Here is a 24,124-nt window from a genome sequence, read left to right on the forward strand (position 1 = left end):
AAACGAGATGCAATGTACCATAGTCATGTATTTTATTGAAATCGATTTGCCAAGGGAAATGCGTTTCGTTTTGCTTTGTATTACGAGAACGCATTCCGTTCACACCGTCCTTCCGATCATACTTTCCTTAGCTAGTTTGGGATTCCTCTTAAACACGATCCAGTTGTCAAACGCTTTCCGCAGTTAATAAGATATTCGTCTGTATAGAATGCCCCAAGATGTGAGTTTTTATCCTTCCACACTTATACTCAAAGAAAGTAATGGTCGACTTGAATGCGTCACTGTCAGATGTCCATGATGATGCATAAACCCAATCCCATAAACTACTGTCCTTTCCTTCTCACGTTTATTTCTTTTGCCTAGTATTCTAATAAGGTAAACCACCGCCACCTGCTGCTGAGGGTTCATCTAAATCTGTATAACTGACTCTACCCCTTCTTGCTCTTGGATCTTCACCACCCGGAGGAGGAGGAGGTAAAGTATCGGAGCCACCTTCCCTTCCACCGGCATATCCACCCATTCTAGAAGCTAAATTGTTGCCTTCTCTTCCGCCTCCTCCTGATCCTCCTGTTGACGTCGGATTCATGTTTGGCATCATATTCATATTTCCCATTAACATTGCTTGTTGCATTTGCATCATCATCATCATTTGCTGTTGCATCATTCCCATATTTCCTGATGGATCGAACATTTGTTGATTTGACATGGGTGCAAGTGCTGGGTTGACAGCCATCATCATTGGATTATTCATACCGGCACCTGGTATTGATGATAGGAGGCGATCATCAACCGCTGCTGGTGTAGACAAGGTAGGTTGTAGATGTTGTGGATCGAGCACGTAATTGTTGAGTGTGAGGATCTGTATTGAAAAATCAGTAAACATTTCTCTCTTTGAGTCTAAGTGCGAAAGGGTAAGAACTCACATCATCAACTTTAGGTTTGGTTACTTCAGGATGTTTTACCAAGATATGTTTGATAACAAATTCTGGAGCCCTGAAAAGCTTGTTACAATCTTTACATCGGTATTTGCTAGCCTCTTCTTGTTTGATGAGAGGAGCGCATAGTTTCTTTGTTTCACTGTAAATTCAGATACCAGACAAGTTAGCTCTGATGATATGCGACAGTACTCCGTCATGTCAAATGAGCCATTACAGTTCACACTGTGATGCTCTCCGTGTCGAAGCGAATCTACTCACGCTTCTGGATCCCTTCCGCCATAATCTATCACATCGACATCTTCCAATAAAGGTTTGATCTTGTTCTCCAACCCTTCCGCCCATTTCTCATCCTGAGTTTTCTGAGGGAAAAATTGTTTCTTGCCTTGTTCTCTACTTCCGTTATTATCGACATTGGCAGGTTTACTTTGCTCAGAAGAAGGTACTTCTGTTTCTCTCAATTCACGATCTTCATCGCCACCTTCAGCCTGTCCATCTTCCTCTGCTTCTGCTTCTGCTTCAGGAGCTGAGATATCCGCTGCTGCGCCACTAGTTGCTCCTCCATTGGTTTCGGTGGGGACATCAACTTCCTCAGACTTGACACTGGGATGAGGTCTCATATGTCCAATACATTTTCGGTGTAATTCTTCAACAAATGACATCGGCGCTACGCAGTAATAACATGTTGCCAAACCATGTCGGAGATAAGCAAGCCATTGATCTAGAGTTATTTTAGCCTATGGAAGAAACCCATCAGTGAGGGGCATTCTCGGCTTTCAGATGAGCGGAAAAGCTTACTTTGTGGATCGATCTTTCCGCATCCAGATTCTCTCCGACTAATCCATTAACTTCGAGCAGCCGGACAATGGTCTCCTCAACTATATCACTGACTTTTTCTCTCAAACCTGGAACTTTCTTCTCCCCATTCTCAGCCTTAGGCACCGAGACTTCTCCTTCCGTCTCTGGCTTTTCGTCTTCATCCTCATCATCGCCTAATAATTCTTCTTCCAGTTTAAGAGCCAAAGCTTTCGCTCGTTGACCATCATGCAGCAGGCGAGAGAGGGTGTTAGAGACAGGAGGTGTGACTCTCAGTCTACCTATGGTTGGGGTGGAATTGACCGACATATGGAATGTGAATCCGTCAATCTTGACTGGGTCAGCTGACGTTCTACCTGAACCGAATAACTCAGCTCACCTTCTGTCCATCCAGCTTGTTAATTACTTCCCCAATATCTACATCATCTGCATATTGAGCCCAAGCGACGCGATGGAAGGACTTTTTCTGAGCGGGTTCAGAGAGAGCAAGCCATTGAAAGCCTGGTATCCTTGCGAAGAGCTGATAACCCAGTAGAGTATTAGTCGTGAATCACCTCTTTCGGATGCGACGCGCTCACCTCTTCCAGTTCCTTTCGACTGGTTGTAGGAGGCGCAGTCTTCACGAAAACTTGTTTAGGTTTTGGTGCAATTTCTGCTCGTAATGTGTCATCTCCGACCCAGCTTCCACCTTCACCCAATGCTCTATCTAAACCTTCAGGCTCATCATGATCGTTCAGTCGAGACTTGTCCGTTCGTTTGTGCTCAGCTTCTGTTTAATAACTTCAGCAAAGGTGCATAAGTTTTTACGGGCACGGTGACCTACCGGATATGTCGAATTCAACCGTATCCCAGACTCCAGATCTCAATTCATCCAGATGTTTTTCTGCCAATGGGACCCGCCCTTGACGATTTAGTCGCCTTCGGAAAGAAACAAACTCGGGTAGATGTGAATATCGTTCTTGAAACCAGATCGAATCTTTATGAGTCAAGAAAAGAGCATACAACTGCCACGTTGCACGAGGATCAGCACGATGATCTGATGGTTCAACTTCAGAGGAGCTTACCTGACGAGAAAGAAATTCCTTCCTATACCTTTCATATCTTTTTGCCATTCCAACCTTCTCTTTTGCTTCGGCTTCGGTAGCGGTTCCCGATTCAATCAACTCTCTATGACGTCTTGTTTCTTCTTCGTCTGCCTTGGCAGTCTGAGGATGGGAAGCTCGAAACCATTCTGCGAAATGACGAAAGGATAGTAGAGTCTCTATTGAGGCTGGGTCTGGAAGATTGAGTGAATATCGAGGTGGTGAAGGGGAGTGATGTCTCGGTCGATGCGAAGGTCCAAGAGGTGAAGGTGAACGTCTTCTTTTAGGTCGATCTATCGAATCAGGTTTGTTTAGCTAAAATTCCGGTGCATCGAATAGTAGGCTTACCGTAATCATCTTCCCAATGACTACCTCCTCTTCCTCTACTGTAATCATCCCACTCCCTCCTTTCATACCTATCCTCTGGTTCTGGGTCTAGATCTCGCCTCGGGAATTCCCTCCTACCACGATCATAATCGTCTCTCTCAAATCTAGTTGGCGGAGGAGGGATAGGGGGTAGATCAGAATGTCGATGAGGTAGTGGAGCAAATCCTCCTCTACTGAACCCTGACCGGTCTTCGAGTTCTCTCTCGCCAGGTGGAGGATACTCCCTTGGCGGAGGTGGAGGTGATCGCGAACGAGATCCACCTATAGCGTCGGGATATGACATTATCTAAAGGTTGACTATCTCTATCAGTCAATTCCAAGGAAGAGTGACATATGCCAGTACGATGGACAGATTCCATCGAGAAGATCGATCTAGGCGAGGGGATAAGGAATGATTGGGATGAAGGGATGTCTTGAAAGGACCCTTTGAACGGGAATTATTAAAGAGATTACTCACCTATTTAGACCGATGATGCGTAGACCTCTCAGGTAGTATATTACTGGTCAGTCTGCTTTAAGACTAGTTAGAGCCATATCACACCGCGTCGTTTCGAATTATAGATATGGTGCAATCGCGTCCGCAATCGAGTGAGCGTGTTTGATCCATGTCGGAAAGATGAAGAAGGAAAGAGGAGTAAAACAATTGGATAAGCTGTTATGATCAACGTGGAAGTAGATAAATCAAGAATGTACCTTTTTATGATGATAGTGTGTCAATTGGGTCAGCTTTTCTCCTTTCACCTGTCTGCAGCAACTCCTCTCTTGGATGCTCTTTGTCAAGAACAAGAACAAGAACAAGGAGTGAATGAAGGATACTTTTCAATAACGTGTAATAAACAGAATGAAGCATATAACCGGGTGTGAGGTAGCTTGTTCAACGTGGTACTTGAATGATACAGTCGGCATTTCGGTGATATCCCCAGTTGTGGCGCGAGACAGTCCTTGTGTGGGGCCTATCAATCGTCATCAACCCCCCCCGCATAATTGATCTTCCACATATTATGACAACACCAGACTACCGGCTTAGCCGGACATAACTTTGAACGTCACGTACATGTATATCTGGGATCAAGTCTCTACTTGTACATACAACTCTCCTTCAACATCAGTCCATATTCTTCACGGCAATATGTCCCTCTTAGCACTTCGCACCGCCGTTAGACGAGCGCCTCGGTCACTAGCCCCGCTTTCTGCCAATTTACACACCACTACTTCAGTTCTTCTGCCAAAAGACAACAAGGTTACTCCCGGAGGTGTGACCGGAGACAGTGATCCTGAAACTGATCCTAAGAAAGGCGGAGAAGGTTTCTTTGGTGTAAGTTATCCTCCTCCTCCTTTTTCTCCAGTCTGAGAGTTACTTCAAGCTCGCTGACGTATATTGTGTAGTCATTATTATACGGCTCAAAAGAAGCTAAAGCAGCAGGATTGATTGAACCATCCAAAAGTCAACATTCCAAAATAGTAGGAAGAGGTAAATATGTCCATGAGAAGATAACTCATGCTGTCATACCTTCCAAACGCGATGAATATCTAGTCGCGGCAGAGAAATACTTCAAAGAACTGATTGATCATAATGGTGAATTTGGGAGAGTTAAACTGACTGGAAGTTGGGAAAGTATCGTCGGGAATGTCGGAGAATTCACTCATATACTTGAATATGAAGGTTACAAAGGATATGATGAGACCAACAAGGCTTTGAGAACAAGCAAAGTGAGCAGAATTCTTCCTTCTCGAAACTTTAGTGACTGCTAGACCAAAACGTATTGTGTCTTCCCTAAGGAAGGAGATCAACTCCTCGATATGTCGCAAGTATATAGCTGACTCTTGATTCAATAGGACATGCAATCCCTCCAATCTGCCATACTCCCGTTAATCACTTCACGACAATCTCAAATCGTGTCAGAATTCAGCTTCTGGCCGTCGTCTCCTCCTCACGATAGCGGTTTCCCAGATGGAGGTATATTCGAAATGAGAACCTACCAATTGATGCCTGGCAAACTGTTGGATTGGGAGTATGCTTGGAGAAGAGGATTAGAAGCCAGGAAGAGGTTTGTCGTGAGTACTTACATCTGATTCGCTGAAACTGTAATAAGGCGTGAAAGTTAATCAATCCCATTTTTCCTGACTTCAGCAACCGGTAGGAGCATTCTTTTCACAAATAGGTCAACTTCATGAAGTACACCATATCTGGCAGTATCCGTAAGTGACATTTCGACAGTGAGATGTATCCACCCTTAACATCAACAGTGGCTGATCTCTCTTCTACACCCCATATAGTGATATGGAAACTCGTAAACATACCAGAGAACAAGCTTGGAGCGTTGGTAGCTGGAGTGACACTGTTCAAGAGGTACGCTGAATTTGCATAAATGGTTCTGCTTATGAGTAGGATGTGTCGCGTGTTGTAAGGTGATTATCTTGGCGTGTTTGGTGCTGACGGATCGCCTCTGTATAGACCGTCAAACTTGCTCAGTCCATGAAGTCAACACTGATGATCCCTTGTCCCTGGAGTCCATTACGATGAGTAGAGTATACCTATGAACATTCATATACGTTCACATATATACTGGCTGGGGGAAAGGAGAACGAGTACGATAGTTAGGACGAAAGTTCAGTTATAGCATCGACTACCAGATTGATAAGTCATACTCTCTTTGTACCTCAAGAGGATGCGAAAAAGTTCAGAACAGGATGCATTGCAACGTTGCCGTATTCAATAAAATAGGTCACTTGCTATGGTCTTTCTTCCCTTCCACATGCTTCTATATCGACGTCTCATATTCTGCTCTGTCCATCTGTCTCTTTCACTCTGACAACCGACGACCAAAAACATCACTACCGTCCCATGTGAAGACTGACCACATATCAGGACAGATATTCAAACTCAACGTGTGGAATTGATTCTGCTTGTCAACGCAAGTATGGGTCTGTGCGTTCTTGAAAGTGATGGCTGATTGGATCTGACGTCAACTTTTCACCGTCAACCATCAAACTCACCCATCATCACGCGAATTACTTTCTGCCAGATTAGTTTATCTCTTCTGTCCTACTTTCTCATTCCTCTTTCTTCTAGTCAATCTTCAATCCTTCTTCCATCATTTCCCATATCCTGCCTATTCTACCTACTCTACTAACCTAGCGTGCTCACCGCGTCTACTCGCTCAGCTCTCTCGAGATTCAATTCCGTAAGAGGCAGAGAACCTTTTCGGTCCAAGGTGAGTGAACTGTGTTCTTGGCCTCGCCGAAATCGGCGGGAAGAAAGAGGAAAAGGTCTTTGCCACCCATATCATAACAAAAAGAATGGATCAGTCGAGATCGTCTCGATCTTGCTCACTTTCCCATCCCTCTTTTGCTCAGAAGACGAGCAGATGGGTCCAAATTCTCCCAGTCTCTGTGGTGCTGACGTGAGATCAATGGTCATCCACTTCTTCCTCCTCATTGTGTTCACTGTCTTCTGTGATTTTGACTCATAGTTTCAACGGTATATTGATATAGTTGATGATGGATTGAAGCTGACCATTCTCCAGATGTCACAGCACAACCATGGCCGTCAATTCGGTCCCCAAAAACCGTATATTGAACCACCTGCTCAGAATTATAGTTTCGCTGCTGCAACTCGTCAACAAGAACCCTTTCAACCTCGCACTTCTCAGCGACCTTCACACCCAGCTGACCAGCTTCCAGACAACCAACAAGCTAAGGGAGCATATAGTGAACTAACTCCTCCTGTCCGGTCACGTTCAGACGATGTTGCTTGTAAACCTAATCGAGCCTCGTTTCCTTCAGCCTCGGCGAAGCCACTAGGAATCATTCAACCTAAGCCAATCCTCAAAAAGGCTGCACCACTCAAAGGAGAACCTCAAGAAGCCGAATTTCAGCATCACCGTCAACATCAGATTTCAGCCACCATCAGGACGAGGACTGATGATACTGGGGAATCAAAGGCTGGTATATTCAACAAAACTTTTCAGCAAGAATCAAATTCACTCCCCAATCAAGAAGTATCAACCCCAAGAAGAGCATATGACGATCAACAGTATGTTTCGCCTCCCAAATCTCGACAGCTGAAGCCTCAACATTCTATGCCTCACCCTGGAACTCAGATTCCCTCACCACAATCCCAACCTATCCAAGCGTCAGCACCTCGACAACCAAGTCGTGATATTGGCCGGGGGGCTGATGATTCAGCGGAACTGAGGTACAGTACAAATAACCCGCCGAAAACTTATGTGCCACGAGACAATGCCGGTTACAGTGATCGCCGAATCCCAAGTCTGTCCTCAACTTCGCCCAGACTCGTCGAAGAGACAGACGAAAGCTATGGCTCGGTTGGACAAAAGGTTGACGATGTTCTTCATTCTGCACGGGACATATTCGAGGCAATGGTGAGTGACTTGTGGAAGGGAGAAGAACTCATCCATTCACCTTACTTATCTAGAGGATCAAAGAATCGTGGTATCCCAAAGCCGTCCAAGCTCGTGACAACGAGATAGAAAGACTCAATACAATTAATGAGCGACTTGCTCATGATGTACACAAAGCGATTGACACCAAAACAAGAACTATTGCACAAGCAACTGCGTGGTCGAAACAAGTCAAACAGAAGTAAGTTAGGCCAAAACCTCCTTCGTAGGTGATGAAAAGCTTACTGCTTCTCTCAAAGACAAAGGGAAGAATCTGAAGCTCGAGTGGCGATGGATCAGGTGGCACATGAGAAACACGAAACTGTCTCAAAATTAGCTAACCAAGCAATGGAAGAGATGAAAGACTTCAAAGAGCAAAGCATTGGTCCCATCGATCGCGGTGAGTGTTATGCCTCGGTGTCATAATTGCATTATTCGCTGATACCGTGGCTAGAGGTGAAAGCTTTGACGAGTACCTTTTCGACGCTCCGCGCTGCTCTCAACGTAGTCAAAGAAGAGGCTTTCAAGAGCCACAGGATTGCTGAGGATCTGGCAAAATGTCAGGAGGAAATTGTGTCACTCAAGACCGCAGCGAGAACTAAGGACTCGCACATGTGAGGCAATTCTGCCGTGTCTTTCCGACTTAGCTCGGACACTAATAAGGATTACATAGACTTCAACTAGAGACTAAGCTGGAGCACTATGAGGCCGCGGTTGCGCCAGCCTTGGCAAAGCTAGATGGCAAGGTAGCCGAGTAAGTGATAGAGTATTTTCGTTTCGATATGGTTTCTGACGAAATACATTGCTCAGTTTACAAAAGGAAAAAGGTCCCTATGCAGAGGGCATCGACATTTTGATTGCGAAAAATACCCAGTTGCATGAGCAGCTCTTAGTGTCCCACAGCAAGTAAGTTACGGCTGCAGTAGACAGTGTTGCTGAGCTTTGCTTGTAGATTGAACAACTGCCAAAGCGATCTCGAAAGACTTCGGGAAACCAAGGATACCTACGAGAATCGTCTGGAAGAATATGCTGATATCCTCCGACAAAAAGGATGTGATGCAGATGACCTCTCCTCAATGATAGACCAATTGGAGAGCAGACATCAAAAAGAGATCAAGGAGGTGGAGAAAAGGTACTCCAAAGAACTGAAAGATGACAAATTTAGGCTTGAACATGCCGCCGGCTTGATCGATCAGTGAGTGGCTCATGATTCTGACTGGGTGTAGGCTGAAGGAAGTGCGCAGTCTGAACAAAGACATGGAGAGTATGAAGCAGCAGGAGGCAGCATATCAAACAACCATCCTTGAGAAGGAAGGTCTAGTAACAAAGGTCGATGAGATGAAAGAGAAATTGATTCAGATGGAGCGAACAATCCGGGATACGGAGTCTGCTAAAGCAGAAGTAGAAAAGCAATCTCGAGAATCTCAACTGAGAGCGCAGGTATGTCGCTCCTGACTTGATATATCATCATTCTCAATCACTGCTAATCAAATCCAAATTGGTAGGAATACTTGTCAAAGCTATCGGCAACGGAAGAAATCCTCAATGACATGAAGAAGAAAAGCCGTGATCAGGAGAAAGAGGTAAGTCCGCTAGATCAACATAAAGAATTCGGCTTGACCTTGTGAACAGAATCTCAAACAGTATAATGACAATCTCAAGGCGATGGAACTCTCAATACTAAAAAAGCTTCCTATTACCAGCAATAACGTAGATGAGAAGTCGACACTCAAGAAGGTATGTGCATAAAGGGTCTTCTTCAGAAGCAGGCTAATGGATTACCATTTCCTCAGCTGGAAGACCAGTTGCGAGCTTGCAGAGAGGTAAGTGCTCCATATTAGCTGTGGCAGCATGTTGCAGTCATCATTTGAATACTGACTGTACGGATGGAACGCGCAGGAGCTGGAAGTAAAATTGGTGGAAATCGCAGAACTGAAACATAAATCCATTGAAGATGTACCGGTGCACAGATGGAAGAATAATCGTCCTGTAAGCATACGCTTGCCCATCACTGAGTATACATCGTTGATCATTATCAACATAGACCCCAGGAGAGATTGAACTTTACAAGCTCGCTGAAGAGAATTGCAGAAGTGAGTCTTCTGTGGACTGTTCCCAAGAACCAGGCGATGATGCATTGACAACAATATTTAGGCGACCAAAAAGAAAAAGAAAAGGCTACTTGTATGTGCTCACGTCCTCCGAACAACTCATTACTTGCATAGAATACAAGAAGGCCGAAACTGAACCTATCTCACGTTCTTAGCTAACCTCATCAAATCGGTGAGCGAACCCACTTGCTTCTCGCGGTCAGATTGAAAACTGATCTTTTTCTGATCCAACAGCTCGAAGCCCAGCTTACCAAGCATAATAAAGAACGAGATGAGCCAGCGAAGGACAAGCAATTGGAAGAACAAAGACAGCGCATTCAGGTGATATTCATCTTTCGTCTTTCCCGATCTCCCAACACTGTTGTCGGAGAAAGGAACTTATGACACTGCTTCTCTCCCAGGCAATGTCAAGCTGCACACCAATAGTTCCTTCAGATACCCTCGACCCGATACCGTTAACATCTGGATCACATACTGGCTTGACCCAGTCAAAACGTGTTAAACGTCGAGTGTCCGTTCCAGATGAATCTGAACAAGACGAATTAGCCTCTCCTGAGATCAAAAATAAGAAAGCTAAACTCGCAGAGGCTTCGAAGCATCTTGATTTAACTGAAGATGAAGCAAACAGCCGTCTCCGTCGCCTTGCGGCTTCAAACGCCCCTCCTTCCCCAGGCGTTGCGGAAGGAAGTAAAGCTTCGGGAAGAGGTAAAGTGAAAGCTAAGGAGAAGAACTTGGAGAGGGTTGACGACCAGGACGAAGGATCAACTGAAAGGAAAGAAAAAAGAAGTGTGAGTCTGTGTCTGGTAACTTGCTGCCCATTCTGAAAGATGTATTGGACACTTTCACAGGTCGGATCTGCAAAGAAGAATGGCGATGTCGTAGATTCTCCTTCCGAATCAATAGGGGATATTTCTACTCCATGTACTCAAGATGCTACTCCTTCCTCCCAGATTAGATACAACAAGGCCAAACCTACTGCCGCTCAGAACAATATTTCTAAACAGAAGGCTTATGGCAAGAAAACGAAAAATGCGGCTAAAGCTAGGGATGGTAAGGGAGATGACGATGAATATTACGGCCCTGGGATGTAAGATGATTATGCGGGACTGATAATACTGAGTCGGAATCGGAAGTCACTCGTACAACTTCTCTCCCCTCTTTGTCGTCTGTTCTTCGTCTAGTCTGGCGCAGATTGTCAATCATATATGATTGTCCATCACTTCTCATTCCATCCATCCTATTGTATATGACTGTTCAAGTTGTCTGTTACCTATACGATCCGTTCATATGTATATATGCAGACGACGTTACATGTGAATATCAACACTTCACTGTGTTAACTTGATTGTTGTTGTCGTTCCTAGTTTGTCACCCCTCTTGATCTTGATGGATTCTTTGATTCCGATTTAGCCGAAATGCAAAATTAATCACTCGGAATCAAAAACATGTCGTCATAGCGAAATGTCAATTGTCCGATCGATTTGAGACCTTTCGATGGAATCCAACAGAGATCATTCAGTCATTTTGAATATCATGTGAATTGAGAAGATGAGACGATGAGATAGATGGTGAGTGACAGAGATCATTATCGATCGATTGGGCTGACAACTGATACCGTCATAAAGTATAATAGTTTGTATATAAACACATTGGCATATTATTCCATCTCATCATCTGTCATCTCCCATAACATCGATCGAAAGCTGTATCAACTTCACTGAACTGAATTGCGCTATTACCAATTCTGTGATCTATCAACAGTTACATCAACAGTACCATCATGTCGAGAAACAATAATGCCGGACAGAGGAAGAGGGTCTTGATCGTTGGTGCGGGTGCGGCTGGCATGTCTTGCGCCGATGGGTTAAGTCATCATCCTGATAAATTCGAAGTTACTATCATTGGTGAGTATCCGATCTGAATTTGATATCTGATGTGATAATATGCTCAACACTGACTATATCTCATTCATTTATCTATGTATATAGACGCACAAGCATATTGTGGTGGCCAAGCATTTTCTATACCAATAGATGAAAAACATGGAGCTAATTGGATGAATCAAGGAGTTCAAGGTGGATCATATATATATCAACATACATTTCATCATTTTCGTAAATGTGGATATGAAGAAGAACCTGTCGAATTACAAGTATCATTTGGAAAAGGTGACAAATTCTGGACAAATCTATTCCCTACAAAATTAGTTGATTCACACGCCAATGATATCAAAAGGTTTAATAGATTTTTGAAATTGGTTAGATGGACAGAAGCTTTTTGGGCTTTAATCCCAATCAAAATAAGTTGTAAATTAGCTGGTTTATCAGATGAATTTTTAGATTATATGTTATTCCCTTCCCTTGCTTTATTCTTGGGTGAGTTTTCATCTTTTCCCCTTTCTCTTTCGTTCTTTTACCGATATGTGATGAACTGATTATATGATCATGGCTTATTGCAGGAACCGGTAATGCTACTCCTCAATTACCAACTGTAATGATGGAAAGATTATATACTTCACCAACATACGGAATGTGGTATCCTCATGATCCTAAGTCAATGTCATCTAATTTACCTCCAATGGTAGTCTTCCCTGAGAGTAGTGAATTCTACAAAACTTGGCAAGGTAAATTAGAACAGAGGGGAGTCACTGTGAGTATATTCGGTTTCTGCACTTCACCCCATCCGCCGTCGCGAAATACTGATAGGTTCATTTCTATTTTATACAGTTCAGACTGAACACCGAATTAGTCTCTATACCTGCAAGAACACCTAAAGTGAAAGTTGTATTGAGACCAAGAAGACAAGAAGAAGATTTGCACAATACAGTGGGAGCAGATCAAGATTTACCTACTTCACAAGAAACTTTCGATGAAATTGTCATTTGTACCTTGGCAGACACCGCTAAAAGAGTACTGGGTAAGGAAGCGACTATGAGAGAAAAATTCGTTTTGGGAAGTACGAAATGGAGTGATGATATCACCGTTACCCATACTGTAAGTTACATATACTTCACTTGTCCTCCTGGGTCCGGATGAGCTTTGTTCTTCTTTCGAACGTTTTCTCGGAACATTGGAATGTAGCAAGGTCAGATAGCTAATCCTTATATCTCATGTAGGATATCGATTATATTAAGAAATATTACACAATCGAATATGATCCCGAACAAGCTGTCAACAAAGTGAATGGTAGGGATGATACTGCAAGAGTACAAAAAGGATCAGAGGGATTTGAGCCGTGAGTATTGAAGAATCTGATCAATGTGACATCCCATAATTTGCGATTCAAGTGACTGAATGTGTTAACGTTTGGCATCGCAGAATGTACATGATCAAACAAGTTCCACAAAATGCTAGACTTCTCGTGAGTTAACATGATCTATGCAAAACATCATTATAAGACCTGTATTCATTTTCGTGTTATTTTTGTTATGGTAGGAAATGTGTTTCGATTGTACAAACTTCCAATATCAACTTGACAAAGTGAGTATCCTTTGCTTTCATTTTGATAACACTGAGATGGAAGACTGACACACTACTTGTACAATAATAGAAATTACCACTTGATAAACATGTTTTCCAAACCATATTCCTGAACAAGAAAGATCAACATACATGGACAAAAGATGAGATCAAGAAAGAATGCATCAGTGAGTTTTATTTGGGTTTCATGCCATTTTTGGTTTATCTGCTAATTTCGATCATTTCGCGATTGATTAGTTCGAGAAGATTGGTGGCATCAATTGATGCATGAATGGACTCATTACCTATTCGTGGTTCCATTCATTTGGTTGTTGAATCGAAATTACAACCATACTACCTATGCAGCTGCGTGGACTCTGGTCAATGCTCATGAAGTCGCTGTCATCTCAGGTACTGTGAGTATAGTGTTTCTTTCTCTGTCCACCCGTGATCAATAATCATATATCATTTACCTCTTCTTTGCTGTAATTGTGATATTCTTTGTCTTTTTATGAAAAGAAATCCTAAAATTGATCTAATCTATCATGCGTTTTACAGGCGGCCGCATACAAATTAGGAGCGGATTATCCTGAAGATTTATTCCACAACGATTTCGCCAGAAAATCATTTAGGAGTTATCTATTCTTGACTCACGGTAAATGGTTATCTTCCAAGAGAATCAGGAAATCCAGCATATCAAATTATTCCGATTAGATACCATTATTGTGCCCTTTGGTATTCTACGTGCTTGTATATCTTTCTGATTGGATTCATGATTTCCTTTGTTGTTCTTGACATTGTAGCTTCTAGTTTTTGATTCTTATTTTCACAGTTCTACTTTTACACATATATCTTTTTGGCGCTCACATTTTAACATGAATATAATATTAATACGTCGTCAGTAAATCACAAATATGGTGAATCCAGCAATCCTAACAATCCTAATCTCGCAGCCAATACCGCATTGAGCGATCATTAGCCACACTGGCTACGAAAGTGAATAATTACATGACAACGGAATACTATTTGCATGAATCAAGGGGGTATATACTGGGTACGAACCATGAGCAAAGGCAAAATAAGATGGTATGACGGAGAGAGAAAGAGCAAGGATTTGCAAGGCGTCGTTATATGTGCACGAGCCTCGGTGAACTGATGATAGGTCAATCAAATTGAGAATTAGAGATATACAAACTCCCCCGATGAAGAGGACTCTTCTTTTATTCGCCGTAAAGACAGATATGCGGGTGGGGAATGACTTTATCGTCCTTCGAAAGAAGATAGATAGTCGGACAACTGAATGGCGATTTCAACAATTTAGCGTCACATCTTTTTGGTATTTTCTGAAGTATGAAACTTACCTTCAAAGCACCGATTCTGATTTGATCACCCAAATTTTGAACATCAGGATTGGCCATTACTCTTCCTGCCATATCTCTAATTCCTCTTTCTAATCCTTGCATAGTTTCATTATCCATCAAACCGTCACCGTTGCCAGCACCTCCGAGTTGTCCATCTTCTTGCTCTTCTTCTTCCGATCTACCGAAATATGCATTTGATGAAATTGCGGTTGCGCCTTGGAAATCACGAAGTCGAGATTGAGCTTCATTGGCTGCTTGAGGATCATATGTCCCCCTACCGAAATACATGTCTGATGAGATACCTATATCGAGTTTACGTGTACACCATCAGTAACCAGGAAAGAAAAAAACACGTCATCGCGTCCAAATGACTCACCTTTTTGGTTACCAAACTTATCTCTTGCAGCACGGACATCGTCTACTTGAGCTGCTCGGCTGTGGCACGCGAACGGCAACATTGAGCTTACGACCGAAACGAAGTTGAATACACTTACGCCTTGGGTTGAGCAGCAACAGCCTGACCTGCAGTTTGACCGAAACCTAATCTCACGGGCGCTGGTTTACTCTCTTCTTTCCTGACTGTGCTGTTGACTGGAGTTGAACTTCTTGAAGAAGAAGCATTTGCACTAGCTGCTTTCCTTCTCTCTTCAGCTTCTCTTTCTTTCAAAGCTTTAGCTTCTTCTTCTTCCTTTTTCTTATCATAACCTAATCTTTTGATCCTTTCTTCTTCTTCAAGAGCTTTACGTTGAGCTTCTTCAAAGTTGATTGCCGTACCAGCTTTTTTAGCTCCCAATTTGGATAACTTACCACCACCACCTCCACCAGATGTGGATGTAGCAGGAGTAGTTGATGATGATAATCTAGAAGTAGCAGTCGGTCTATTGGCTGGAGTCGATCGCAATGAAGATGAAGTAACAGTACGTGGACCAGTTGAAGCTGGTTTAGCAATACCGATAGAAGGTGGTGCGGACGGTTTTGAAGTTGCTCCAGGTGCAGGAGAAGCAGGTTTAGATGTAGGTGTTGAGGATGGTTTGTCCCATGAAGAAAAGAAATCATCTTCTCCAGCAGCTTTAGAAGGTGATGCTAAAGGTGTAAGTTCAAGTCCATCTATATGGATACCGTGAGGGTTTCTACAGCACATAAGAGACGTTAGCTGCAACCTTCCTGTAATGCACTGATTTCATAGTATTATAGCTTACCTCTGAGCATCTTCTGCGATACGTCTAGCTAACTCTTCTTTATATAATCCAGCTTGTCTACTTGTATATCTACCTCTTGCATCAGAATTTGCAGGAGGTAATAGATTAGCTCCACCATGTTTAGTGAAGAATTCCCTTATATATCCATTACCTCCTACTTTGAGTGTACGAAGTTGTTGTAATGACCACGAATCTAGATTCGTTGATCTATCACCATTGCCATGGAATATCAGCGTCTGTCTGTTTCTATCATAGCATATCATCACAAAAACGATAGATAATGCTGCTGGCTCTGAGGCCAAGTGTCACTACTCACCGGACAAAAGAAATGTGTACACCTAAATTACGATGAACGGAAGAACAGTCCAGACACAAGTAGATCGCGTAGGTGACCGAAGTCCAAGTAGGGTTCTTAGCACCACAATCGAAGCATTGCTTTAACAGTTGAAAAGAGATCAGATCAGCTTGGCTCCTAAATGTTGATTGATATCAAGTTGAAATCGATATCGCTTAACCAGACTCCCAAACTCACCTTGTTCGCCTTTTGGTTTTTTAAATGAGTGAAAGTCGCCGTTGTTTGTGCTTTGGTGGGGTCCATGATGATGACAAGGCTGTCTTGCTCTGCTTGTGATTTCCCGTGGAGCTAGTGGTACGATATGGATGATCGATTGAATGGATGTTATCGACGCGCTGCTGAGTTGGGGTGTTGGGTTGTTGGGTGTCGGTGACTTTGTAAATCGCGAGTTGATGTACGAGTACAGATTAACGTGGCGTGCGGGGGGTTGAGTGAGTACTTTGAATCTTTCCAAAGTGGCACATTTCGTCGATAATTATATCCTCGATCGAATTTACAGCAATTTATCCCAAAATAACCCCATCCATCTATCGTTTCAGACACTTGCTTTCTTCTCGGCCTTGCATGCATCGATCACATCGGAATCACACCTGCCGTGTATGCGGGCTAGCATAATATGGAGAACAGATGAATTCTGGCATGCAGACGATATGGTAGTCGGCGAATTGAGTATGAACGGCATGATCCTCATCCTCCCAATTGTTGAGTGCGCGAATCATATCCAATACAATAAAACCAGCTTTCAGTGCGTGCAGCGTCACAATCAAGATCTGCTCTGATCATTAGGTTCTCATGACTTGCGTTGCATCGCACAGAGGATCATAGAGTCCTCGATGCTATAGTCCTACTCTCTTGAAGTTGCTGCACTGTTCCTTGACCATCTCAATTTGCGTCCCCCACTTGAATTGATGAATTGAATGGAAATGGAATTGAGAGTTCGGATCCGGCCGCTTACTTTGAATTACAATGGTGATGAGATGAAATGGGATTGGATTGAATTGGATACAACTCATTGTTCGTCTGTGTATCATACTCGGTCCAATCTATTTTCCTTAGTCATTCTTTCTCTATAGGGTAGATGAGATCAACACTGATGATTTGAGATATCGTACTTGCATTGTATTATATAATAAAACAACTCCTTGTCTTTTGTCTTCTTTGTTGGGAATAAACGATTGAATCATGTCATCTTCATCTTCACCTAATCAATCGTCGCGACCTACTACTTTACCTTTAATACCTCAACAACCACATTGGACAAAACCACCACCATCACCACCTTCACTTACTCCATTAACGACAACTTCGTTCTCTAGATCATCTATTGGTGACGCTTCAATAGCACTGTCATCTCTCTCAATATCGATTAATAATCAGCAACCTATCGTACCATTACCTACACCTTCACCTGGTATATCGCAAATTACCAACGCCAACACAAATACGAATACGAATCCAACTCAGAATGGATTGAGCCCACCTACACCAGCTCCAAGTCCCAGTCCCAGTCCGAGAGATAAGAGGACATTCAGGCATAGTCATAATAATGATAATGACGATGACGATAACGATAACTCGGATGAAGAGTTGATGGATCGTATATGGAAAGGGAAGAATAGACAACACGTTATTTCAGGTAAGCTAATTGAATCACTCATGCATTGGTTGACGTGGGATATATGTCGCATCATTATTCATGCTGATCATTTCATTCGAATAGATCCACAAGATCTTATATATCGATTTACATCACTTTCACCCTCTCAACGATTCTCGTTTCTCACTTCCCTAGTAGGAGAATTGAGACTGAATGAAGCTTTGGTCGTATCAAGGAAAATTGAACCCTTGCTACGAAGAGATTTCTTGAGAGAATTGCCTGCAGAATTAGCATTACATTGTTTGAGCTTTGTAAGTTCTTCCTCGTTTTCCCTTTGCCAAAACCTACGTGTAGAATTTTAGCATTTCCGCGGGAAATTTCGACTGTAATTGACGTTATCTCAATTTCGGATTAGGTTGATGAACCAAAAACTCTAGCTCGAGCTGCACAAGTCTCTCATTATTGGAATCAACTATTACAAGATGAACAAACTTGGAAAGATTTGTTTGATAGACATGATTTCCCAACACCAACTTCATTCATACATAGACCAATAGGACTCAGAAGTAGAAGTGCAACTCAATCTTTCGCAAATGCAAATACCAATAATCCCTTCTCTGTCGTCAACGGTAGCATAAACGTTGGCACAAACACAAGGACTAGCAATAGTCAACAAAGTTGTATCAATAGAGCAACACCTTTCGGGTTAGAACGAAGAGTATTAACTTTGGCTAGTTCTAGATTAAGGGATAAAGAGGATGGTACCTTTAAAGGTAGATTCAAGAATGCTTATCTGACTGGTGAGTTAATTTCCACAGGTATACACTTCTTCACAGTGACGATTCACTTTTGAATCCGCAATAGGAGCTTTGCTTATATTACTCTTCATGATAGAGTCAAACTGGTTATCCGGTGGTCGAATATTAGCAAATCACGTATCTGCCGATGATGCAGTAGTAACCACATTGTGTTTCGATGATTCTCATATAGTAGTCGGAATGGCCAATAACAAAATTCACGTGTTTGACGCTATCACCGGAACGTTTTTACGTTCTTTATTGGGTCACAGACAAGGTGTTTGGGCAATGGTATTAGTTTCTGCGAATCGAGCGGGAACAGGAACAGGGACAGGATCAGCCTTTGATGTCGATGACGATGTCAACGACGATGATGCATCTGAAGATAGTTTCGAAGACAGAATTGATCCAAATTCAAGAAGGTTTGGTCAAAATCAAGGACATTCCGAAAATTTCTGGAACGGACATGGAAGAGCATCGGATTCATATAGAGATAATGGTCAATCCAGAAGATCATCTTTCGCAGGTGGAACAACAACTGAAAGACATCCACCTTTGGGTTCATCTTCATCCCATCATAACAATAACAGTAACGGTAACGGTAACGGTGATCATCATGATTATCCAGGATTTGGTCAAAACCTTAATTCATCTTCACCCGGTGGTATATTTCCTCAATCACAAATCAATCAACCTGCTAGACCAAATACTGCGATGGGATTCACACCTTTACCCAATGGATTATTAGGTTTGGGCATAGGTAATTCTAATTCTAGAGGAGACAATCTACCATTTTCAGCTTCGGCTACATCTATCAATATACCTGCTTTAGGTGAATCGGCTTCATCGTCAACACCACAAGATGACGAAGAAATGAAAAACAAGAAGATGAGGTCAAGTGATCCATGCGGATGTGCAAGAGGATGGAAAGGTAACAGAAACAATTTAGTTGTTTCAGCAGGATGTGACAAAGAAGTCAAGGTATGGAATTTAGATACTGGTGAATTACTCCATTCGATGAGAGGTCACACGTCAACAATAAGATGTTTGAAAGTATTAGATAAACGGCCAGTGGCAATATCAGGCTCAAGAGATCATACACTACGAGTATGGGATATCGAAAACGGTCACTTGCTACATGTATTGGCAGGTCATGAAGAATCTGTCAGATGTGTGGAAATAGCTGGAAATATGGCCGTTTCAGGTTCATATGATTATACTGCAAGATTATGGAATCTTGATACAGGTGAATGTGCACATGTATTAAGAGGCCATTATCATCAGATTTATTCTGTTGCTTTTGATGGTCAAATGGTTGTTACTGGTAGTTTGGATAGTACGATCAGGGTTTGGAGTGCCGCTACTGGGTGAGTAAAGTTCACTTATTCCAATATTCGAGTAGAGACAATCATCTCACTGGGACCAAAGCTGATTCAATCGTAAATTGTATCTGTGCATCCAGCGACTGCCTAGCACTTCTTCAAGGTCATACAGCACTTGTTGGTCAACTTCAATTATCTTCATCTCGATTAATCACCGGTGGATCAGATGGACGAGTTATCATATTTGACCTTTCGACTCTAACTACGTCACATCGATTATGCGCTCATGACAATTCAGTCACATGCCTTCAATTCGATGATCGATTCATAGTCTCAGGCGGGAATGACGGTCGAGTGAAACTTTGGGATGTTAAATCAGGTAGATTCGTAAGAGAATTGACAAGACCTTGTGACGCTGTCTGGAGAGTTGGTTTCAGATCCGATAGAGTCGTCTTGCTATGTCAAAGAGAAGGTAGAACCTGCTTGGAAGTCATTAGTTTCAGACCTGGTGAAGGTGAAAGAAGGGCTAGATCATAGTTTCTTGTTTTGTTTTGTTTTGTTTTGTTTTGTTTTGTTTTGTTTTGTTTTGTTTTGTTTTGTTTTGTTTTGTTTTGTCTTGTTTTGTTTTGTTTTGTTTTGGGTGCTGGTTGTTGGTTGTCCACGTTTCATTGCTGTCAAACGTCTTGGGGGTTCCTAAATCCGTGTACTGTAATTTGTTAGTCTTGTTTACTTCTTCCTTTGCTAATTCTGTTTCGTCATTTCGTTCTTGTACTCCTACTACCTTGACCTCGTCCTATCATTGTATTGTCCTATTTGTTACCCTGTTGTTTCCAATGCTTCTCTTACGTATTTGCTATCGTCAATATTCATGATCTGTAGTGCCATATTTCTACGTAGAATCATCATGTCAATCTTTTGGAAACCTTATGTGATCATTTTTCAAGTATTACCTGCAGATCGTTCGGCTGACTTTGTATTCAAATTTTTCTGAGATACTGTACTCATGAATATCCAAAATCATCGGAAATACATCGTAAAGATTCGAATTCACAAAATAGTCATTCGTCAAAATAAATAATTCACTACACAAGAGAGAAAAAATAGATCTTCATATACACCAGATACGATTGGATCGCTCTTCCTTTCCATTCTAATCGAAACCCTAGTCCTTGGATGACTCTACGAGATACTCATCGGACTTTCACCTCTTGAGATCCCTCCAGCTCCAGCTATAATCCCATTCGCACCAGGTTGCAAATTTGATTCTTTCCAAAATTCAACAACACCATTTTGACCTATTGTAATTGGGATAGGATTCGATATACCGTTCAACTTCTTCTTGATGAGTAGGTTCACATTGGATTTTATTCCATTATTGCTGTTGTTGAAAAAAGATCTCTTCTTCTTCTTGTTATTGGTTCCACATGGATCTTGATCTTCGTCGTCATCCGAATCATATTCATTGTTATTTGTGTGTCTCTTCGCAGCTGATATCTGACGTGGAATAATTGATCTTCTTGTTGGTTGACCTGCTTGACGCCTCGATCTACCTGGAATCGCAAATGCTGAAGAATCATCTTCTGAATCTCCATTCATAGGTATATCATCATCATCTGAGGAATTAGGTGAATAGCCTCCGTTCAGTTGTTTTCTCTGCATGTATTCTGAAGAAGCGACGACATCGCGATATTAGCATTTTAGACACCTTTTTCTTCTGAAGCTGATGGAGGTAAACAAGGAGCACTCACTCCTCACGCGCAAATCAATCTCATCTTCCGGGTCATTCTCGTCAATGTCTTTTGTCAAACCTATGGCTCTCGAGATAGATTGCGAGGGTACTTGACGCATTTGTGCAGAAGGTGCATGAGGCAGATTTCGTAGATTCTCAATTACTTGTGTTCTGTGACAAAAAGCTCGGTTAGTTTTCCCATATTCATAAAATTCCTTTCCCGTCCCCGCTTCTTTCCTCCCCCCTTCCCCTCCCTTGCTCCATACCATCCGCATCGCCCATCCCCACGAGACCATCCCACCAAAAAGACGCTCGAAGTGGAAGAACAAACATACCTGATTTTATCCAAATATTCAGAAGGGTTGTGATCATCCGTATTATTCGCCAACACTTCTAGTTTATATCGAGGACCATAATATTCCATACTAAACGCATTATGTATCAGCATGAACCAATGAAAGCTCGGTGGCACACAGGAACAACATTCACTATTGATTATAAGGTAGATCTTCAGGTAATTCCCTACCACACATGACGGCAGTTTCGTTCGTCCAAGCTCTCGCTACGTTTTTGCTATAGTCCGGAATGATGTCAGCACCACCCCGACCAATCACCATCAGTGTTTATCATTGCATACTCACGTCGTATATCCACCTCCCCCAAGCATCATAACGGGGACACCGAAGCTTTTCACGAATTTCGTACATTCACCATGTCCTAAATGCAAAGTTAGCTTTCCCATACCAGGTTGCCGAATATATAGTTGAGGACATAAAACCTACCATTTAAAGTCAGATTGAATCCACCTAATTTATCTCCAGAAAGACTATCTGCTCCCATTTGTAACACGACTGCTCCGGGTCTGAAATAGTCCATGATATGTTGAATGACCTAGATTTGTGGTTTGGGATTAGCTTTGTCAATTATTTAGCAGGTTACCTCATGAGTACCTACGGGTTTGAATATAGTATGATATGATTCATCCGTTATTCCATCCCTCAGAGGAACGTTCACTGCGTATCCTTTACCTCTTTTCATGCCCACATCCTTTTATTGACGATGTCAGCTATGACTACTTGCACGATACTGGTTAATGAGATAGCTTACCCTGACATCTCCTGTACCAGGGAAGAATTCTCCAAACCTATGGAAGGAGCAGGTCATGACTCTATCCGTAGTATAGAAAGCCTCCTCAACTCCATCTCCATGATGTACGTCAACGTCAATGTATAGCACACGAGGATGTATCCTGTAGTACAATTAGCTAAACCATGCTTCGTCGCGAAGTCAATAGCTAACATACCTCAGTAGTTCTAGAATTCCTAGTACACTATAAAAATCATAATGTTATTTAGCAAACGAATCCATATTGAGATGCAGAATAGTATATCACTCACATATCATTTATATAACAGAATCCACTCGCGTCTGTTTTCTTAGCATGATGTAAACCTCCTGCCCAGTTGATAGCTATATCCGCTGCTCCTGAATTGAGTCTTTCGGCAGCGCCTAGTAGATCGTTCTTGGTCAGCTGGTTCTATCGTATAATAATATGGTATCAAATAATGGATATAGATACCACGATTGCTTACCTAGTGAACCTCCTGCTGATATAGAACAGAATTCAAACAATCCTTCAAATGCAGGACAATCTTCGCCTATCAGACCTATGAGAGCAGAACGATATCAAACCATAGTCGTCAGTCAAGTCATCCTCGTTGCATGGTTGTTCAATGATACAGGCTAGAGCTCACATCTTACACCACCTCCTGTCATTGCTTCTGCTGTTTCTGGAGTAACGTTTTCTAAGAATTCAATGTATTCATCCGTATGAAAGCGTGTCATTTCAGATTTTGTCGCTCTATGTGGTCTCTGTGTTCCATCCCATACGTCAGCTTTCCCAATTCACGGACTTGATGAAGCCAGGACTATATTGTACAGAGTGAGAGAGAAAAGAGAGTGAGGGTTCAAAAGTAGGACTCACAAAAACCTGCATGGATTTACTTCTTGATCCTCTTAAACTATTTTTTATAAATTTCTCTTCTGGTCTATTATCTTGAATCACATCATTCAACTCTCTTTTACCTTCTCCGTTGACTTCGGGAGCGTCATCCTCTACTTCATCTGCTAGTCCATAATTCACAATCAAGTTATGGGCCATTCTTATACGATGTGGTTTCATTGGATGTCCAAGGTAATAATGATAGTTCCCCACATCTTGATCATAATAATAAGCTACTCTCCTTGAAGGTTGATTTGATGATCCTTCAGCTGTTGAAGACGATGAAGGATCTGCTACTGACATCGTTGATTGGTTTCGGATGTGTATCAATTAGTGGATGGATGGATATGTACTTCGTGTTTATAGTCAAGAGGAAAGACCCTCTTGAATAATCTCAGTAACTTGACCTGCAGTGACCTGCAACCTGCAACCGGAGATGATCGCTACACGGAGGTTCCACGTGATCTCCGTTCTTTAAACCTTCCTTTCCTTTCCCGGAATTAAACACTGCTACTTCTTGCTGCACCCAGAACCAAATATCAATATGATATGCTTTTAATGAGATATGGA

The 24,124-nt window shown here is 42.3% G+C and overlaps 7 protein-coding genes across 7 annotated transcripts; 4 read left to right on the plus strand and 3 right to left on the minus strand.

The window, feature by feature from the left end:
• Positions 1–367: 367 nt before the first annotated feature.
• Positions 368–3,503, minus strand: IL334_000269 (uncharacterized protein; the record flags this gene model as incomplete). Its single annotated transcript, XM_062932053.1, has 9 exons — positions 368–859; positions 924–1,077; positions 1,197–1,672; positions 1,734–2,081; positions 2,131–2,271; positions 2,330–2,520; positions 2,575–2,755; positions 2,816–3,126; positions 3,182–3,503. 9 exons carry the CDS (start codon positions 3,501–3,503, stop codon positions 368–370), a joined length of 2,616 nt encoding a protein of 871 aa, XP_062788104.1.
• Positions 3,504–4,349: 846 nt separating this feature from the next.
• Positions 4,350–5,744, plus strand: IL334_000270 (uncharacterized protein; the record flags this gene model as incomplete). Its single annotated transcript, XM_062932054.1, has 6 exons — positions 4,350–4,535; positions 4,607–4,930; positions 5,057–5,275; positions 5,352–5,419; positions 5,498–5,570; positions 5,676–5,744. The coding sequence occupies 6 exons, from the start codon at positions 4,350–4,352 to the stop codon at positions 5,742–5,744; spliced, it is 939 nt and encodes a 312-aa protein (XP_062788105.1).
• Positions 5,745–6,747: 1,003 nt separating this feature from the next.
• IL334_000271 (uncharacterized protein) lies at positions 6,748–10,825 on the plus strand (the record flags this gene model as incomplete). Its single annotated transcript, XM_062932055.1, has 18 exons — positions 6,748–7,605; positions 7,659–7,825; positions 7,884–8,023; positions 8,078–8,237; positions 8,297–8,377; positions 8,434–8,529; positions 8,576–8,818; positions 8,868–9,063; positions 9,129–9,206; positions 9,256–9,360; positions 9,417–9,446; positions 9,523–9,612; positions 9,668–9,716; positions 9,778–9,807; positions 9,890–9,906; positions 9,969–10,055; positions 10,136–10,522; positions 10,583–10,825. 18 exons carry the CDS (start codon positions 6,748–6,750, stop codon positions 10,823–10,825), a joined length of 3,057 nt encoding a protein of 1,018 aa, XP_062788106.1.
• Positions 10,826–11,514: 689 nt separating this feature from the next.
• IL334_000272 (uncharacterized protein) lies at positions 11,515–13,906 on the plus strand (the record flags this gene model as incomplete). Its single annotated transcript, XM_062932056.1, has 10 exons — positions 11,515–11,638; positions 11,723–12,109; positions 12,193–12,383; positions 12,461–12,727; positions 12,850–12,968; positions 13,052–13,094; positions 13,169–13,213; positions 13,284–13,380; positions 13,451–13,608; positions 13,751–13,906. 10 exons carry the CDS (start codon positions 11,515–11,517, stop codon positions 13,904–13,906), a joined length of 1,587 nt encoding a protein of 528 aa, XP_062788107.1.
• Positions 13,907–14,452: 546 nt separating this feature from the next.
• Positions 14,453–16,350, minus strand: IL334_000273 (uncharacterized protein; the record flags this gene model as incomplete). The annotated part of the gene is made up of 7 exons (XM_062932057.1): positions 14,453–14,488; positions 14,554–14,855; positions 14,930–14,988; positions 15,048–15,683; positions 15,753–15,959; positions 16,069–16,187; positions 16,285–16,350. 7 exons carry the CDS (start codon positions 16,348–16,350, stop codon positions 14,453–14,455), a joined length of 1,425 nt encoding a protein of 474 aa, XP_062788108.1.
• Positions 16,351–17,289: 939 nt separating this feature from the next.
• Positions 17,290–20,360, plus strand: IL334_000274 (uncharacterized protein; the record flags this gene model as incomplete). Its single annotated transcript, XM_062932058.1, has 5 exons — positions 17,290–17,743; positions 17,828–18,015; positions 18,120–18,504; positions 18,599–19,868; positions 19,964–20,360. The coding sequence occupies 5 exons, from the start codon at positions 17,290–17,292 to the stop codon at positions 20,358–20,360; spliced, it is 2,694 nt and encodes an 897-aa protein (XP_062788109.1).
• Positions 20,361–21,002: 642 nt separating this feature from the next.
• On the minus strand, positions 21,003–23,857 carry IL334_000275 (uncharacterized protein; the record flags this gene model as incomplete). The annotated part of the gene is made up of 13 exons (XM_062932059.1): positions 21,003–21,487; positions 21,572–21,723; positions 21,888–21,977; positions 22,042–22,125; positions 22,194–22,269; positions 22,335–22,443; positions 22,507–22,599; positions 22,660–22,801; positions 22,856–22,882; positions 22,950–23,061; positions 23,145–23,219; positions 23,307–23,424; positions 23,537–23,857. The coding sequence occupies 13 exons, from the start codon at positions 23,855–23,857 to the stop codon at positions 21,003–21,005; spliced, it is 1,884 nt and encodes a 627-aa protein (XP_062788110.1).
• Positions 23,858–24,124: the final 267 nt, after the last annotated feature.

This window comes from Kwoniella shivajii, chromosome 1, assembly GCF_035658355.1.
Source record: "Kwoniella shivajii chromosome 1, complete sequence".
In the NCBI taxonomy this organism is placed as follows: Eukaryota; Fungi; Basidiomycota; class Tremellomycetes; order Tremellales; family Cryptococcaceae; genus Kwoniella; species Kwoniella shivajii.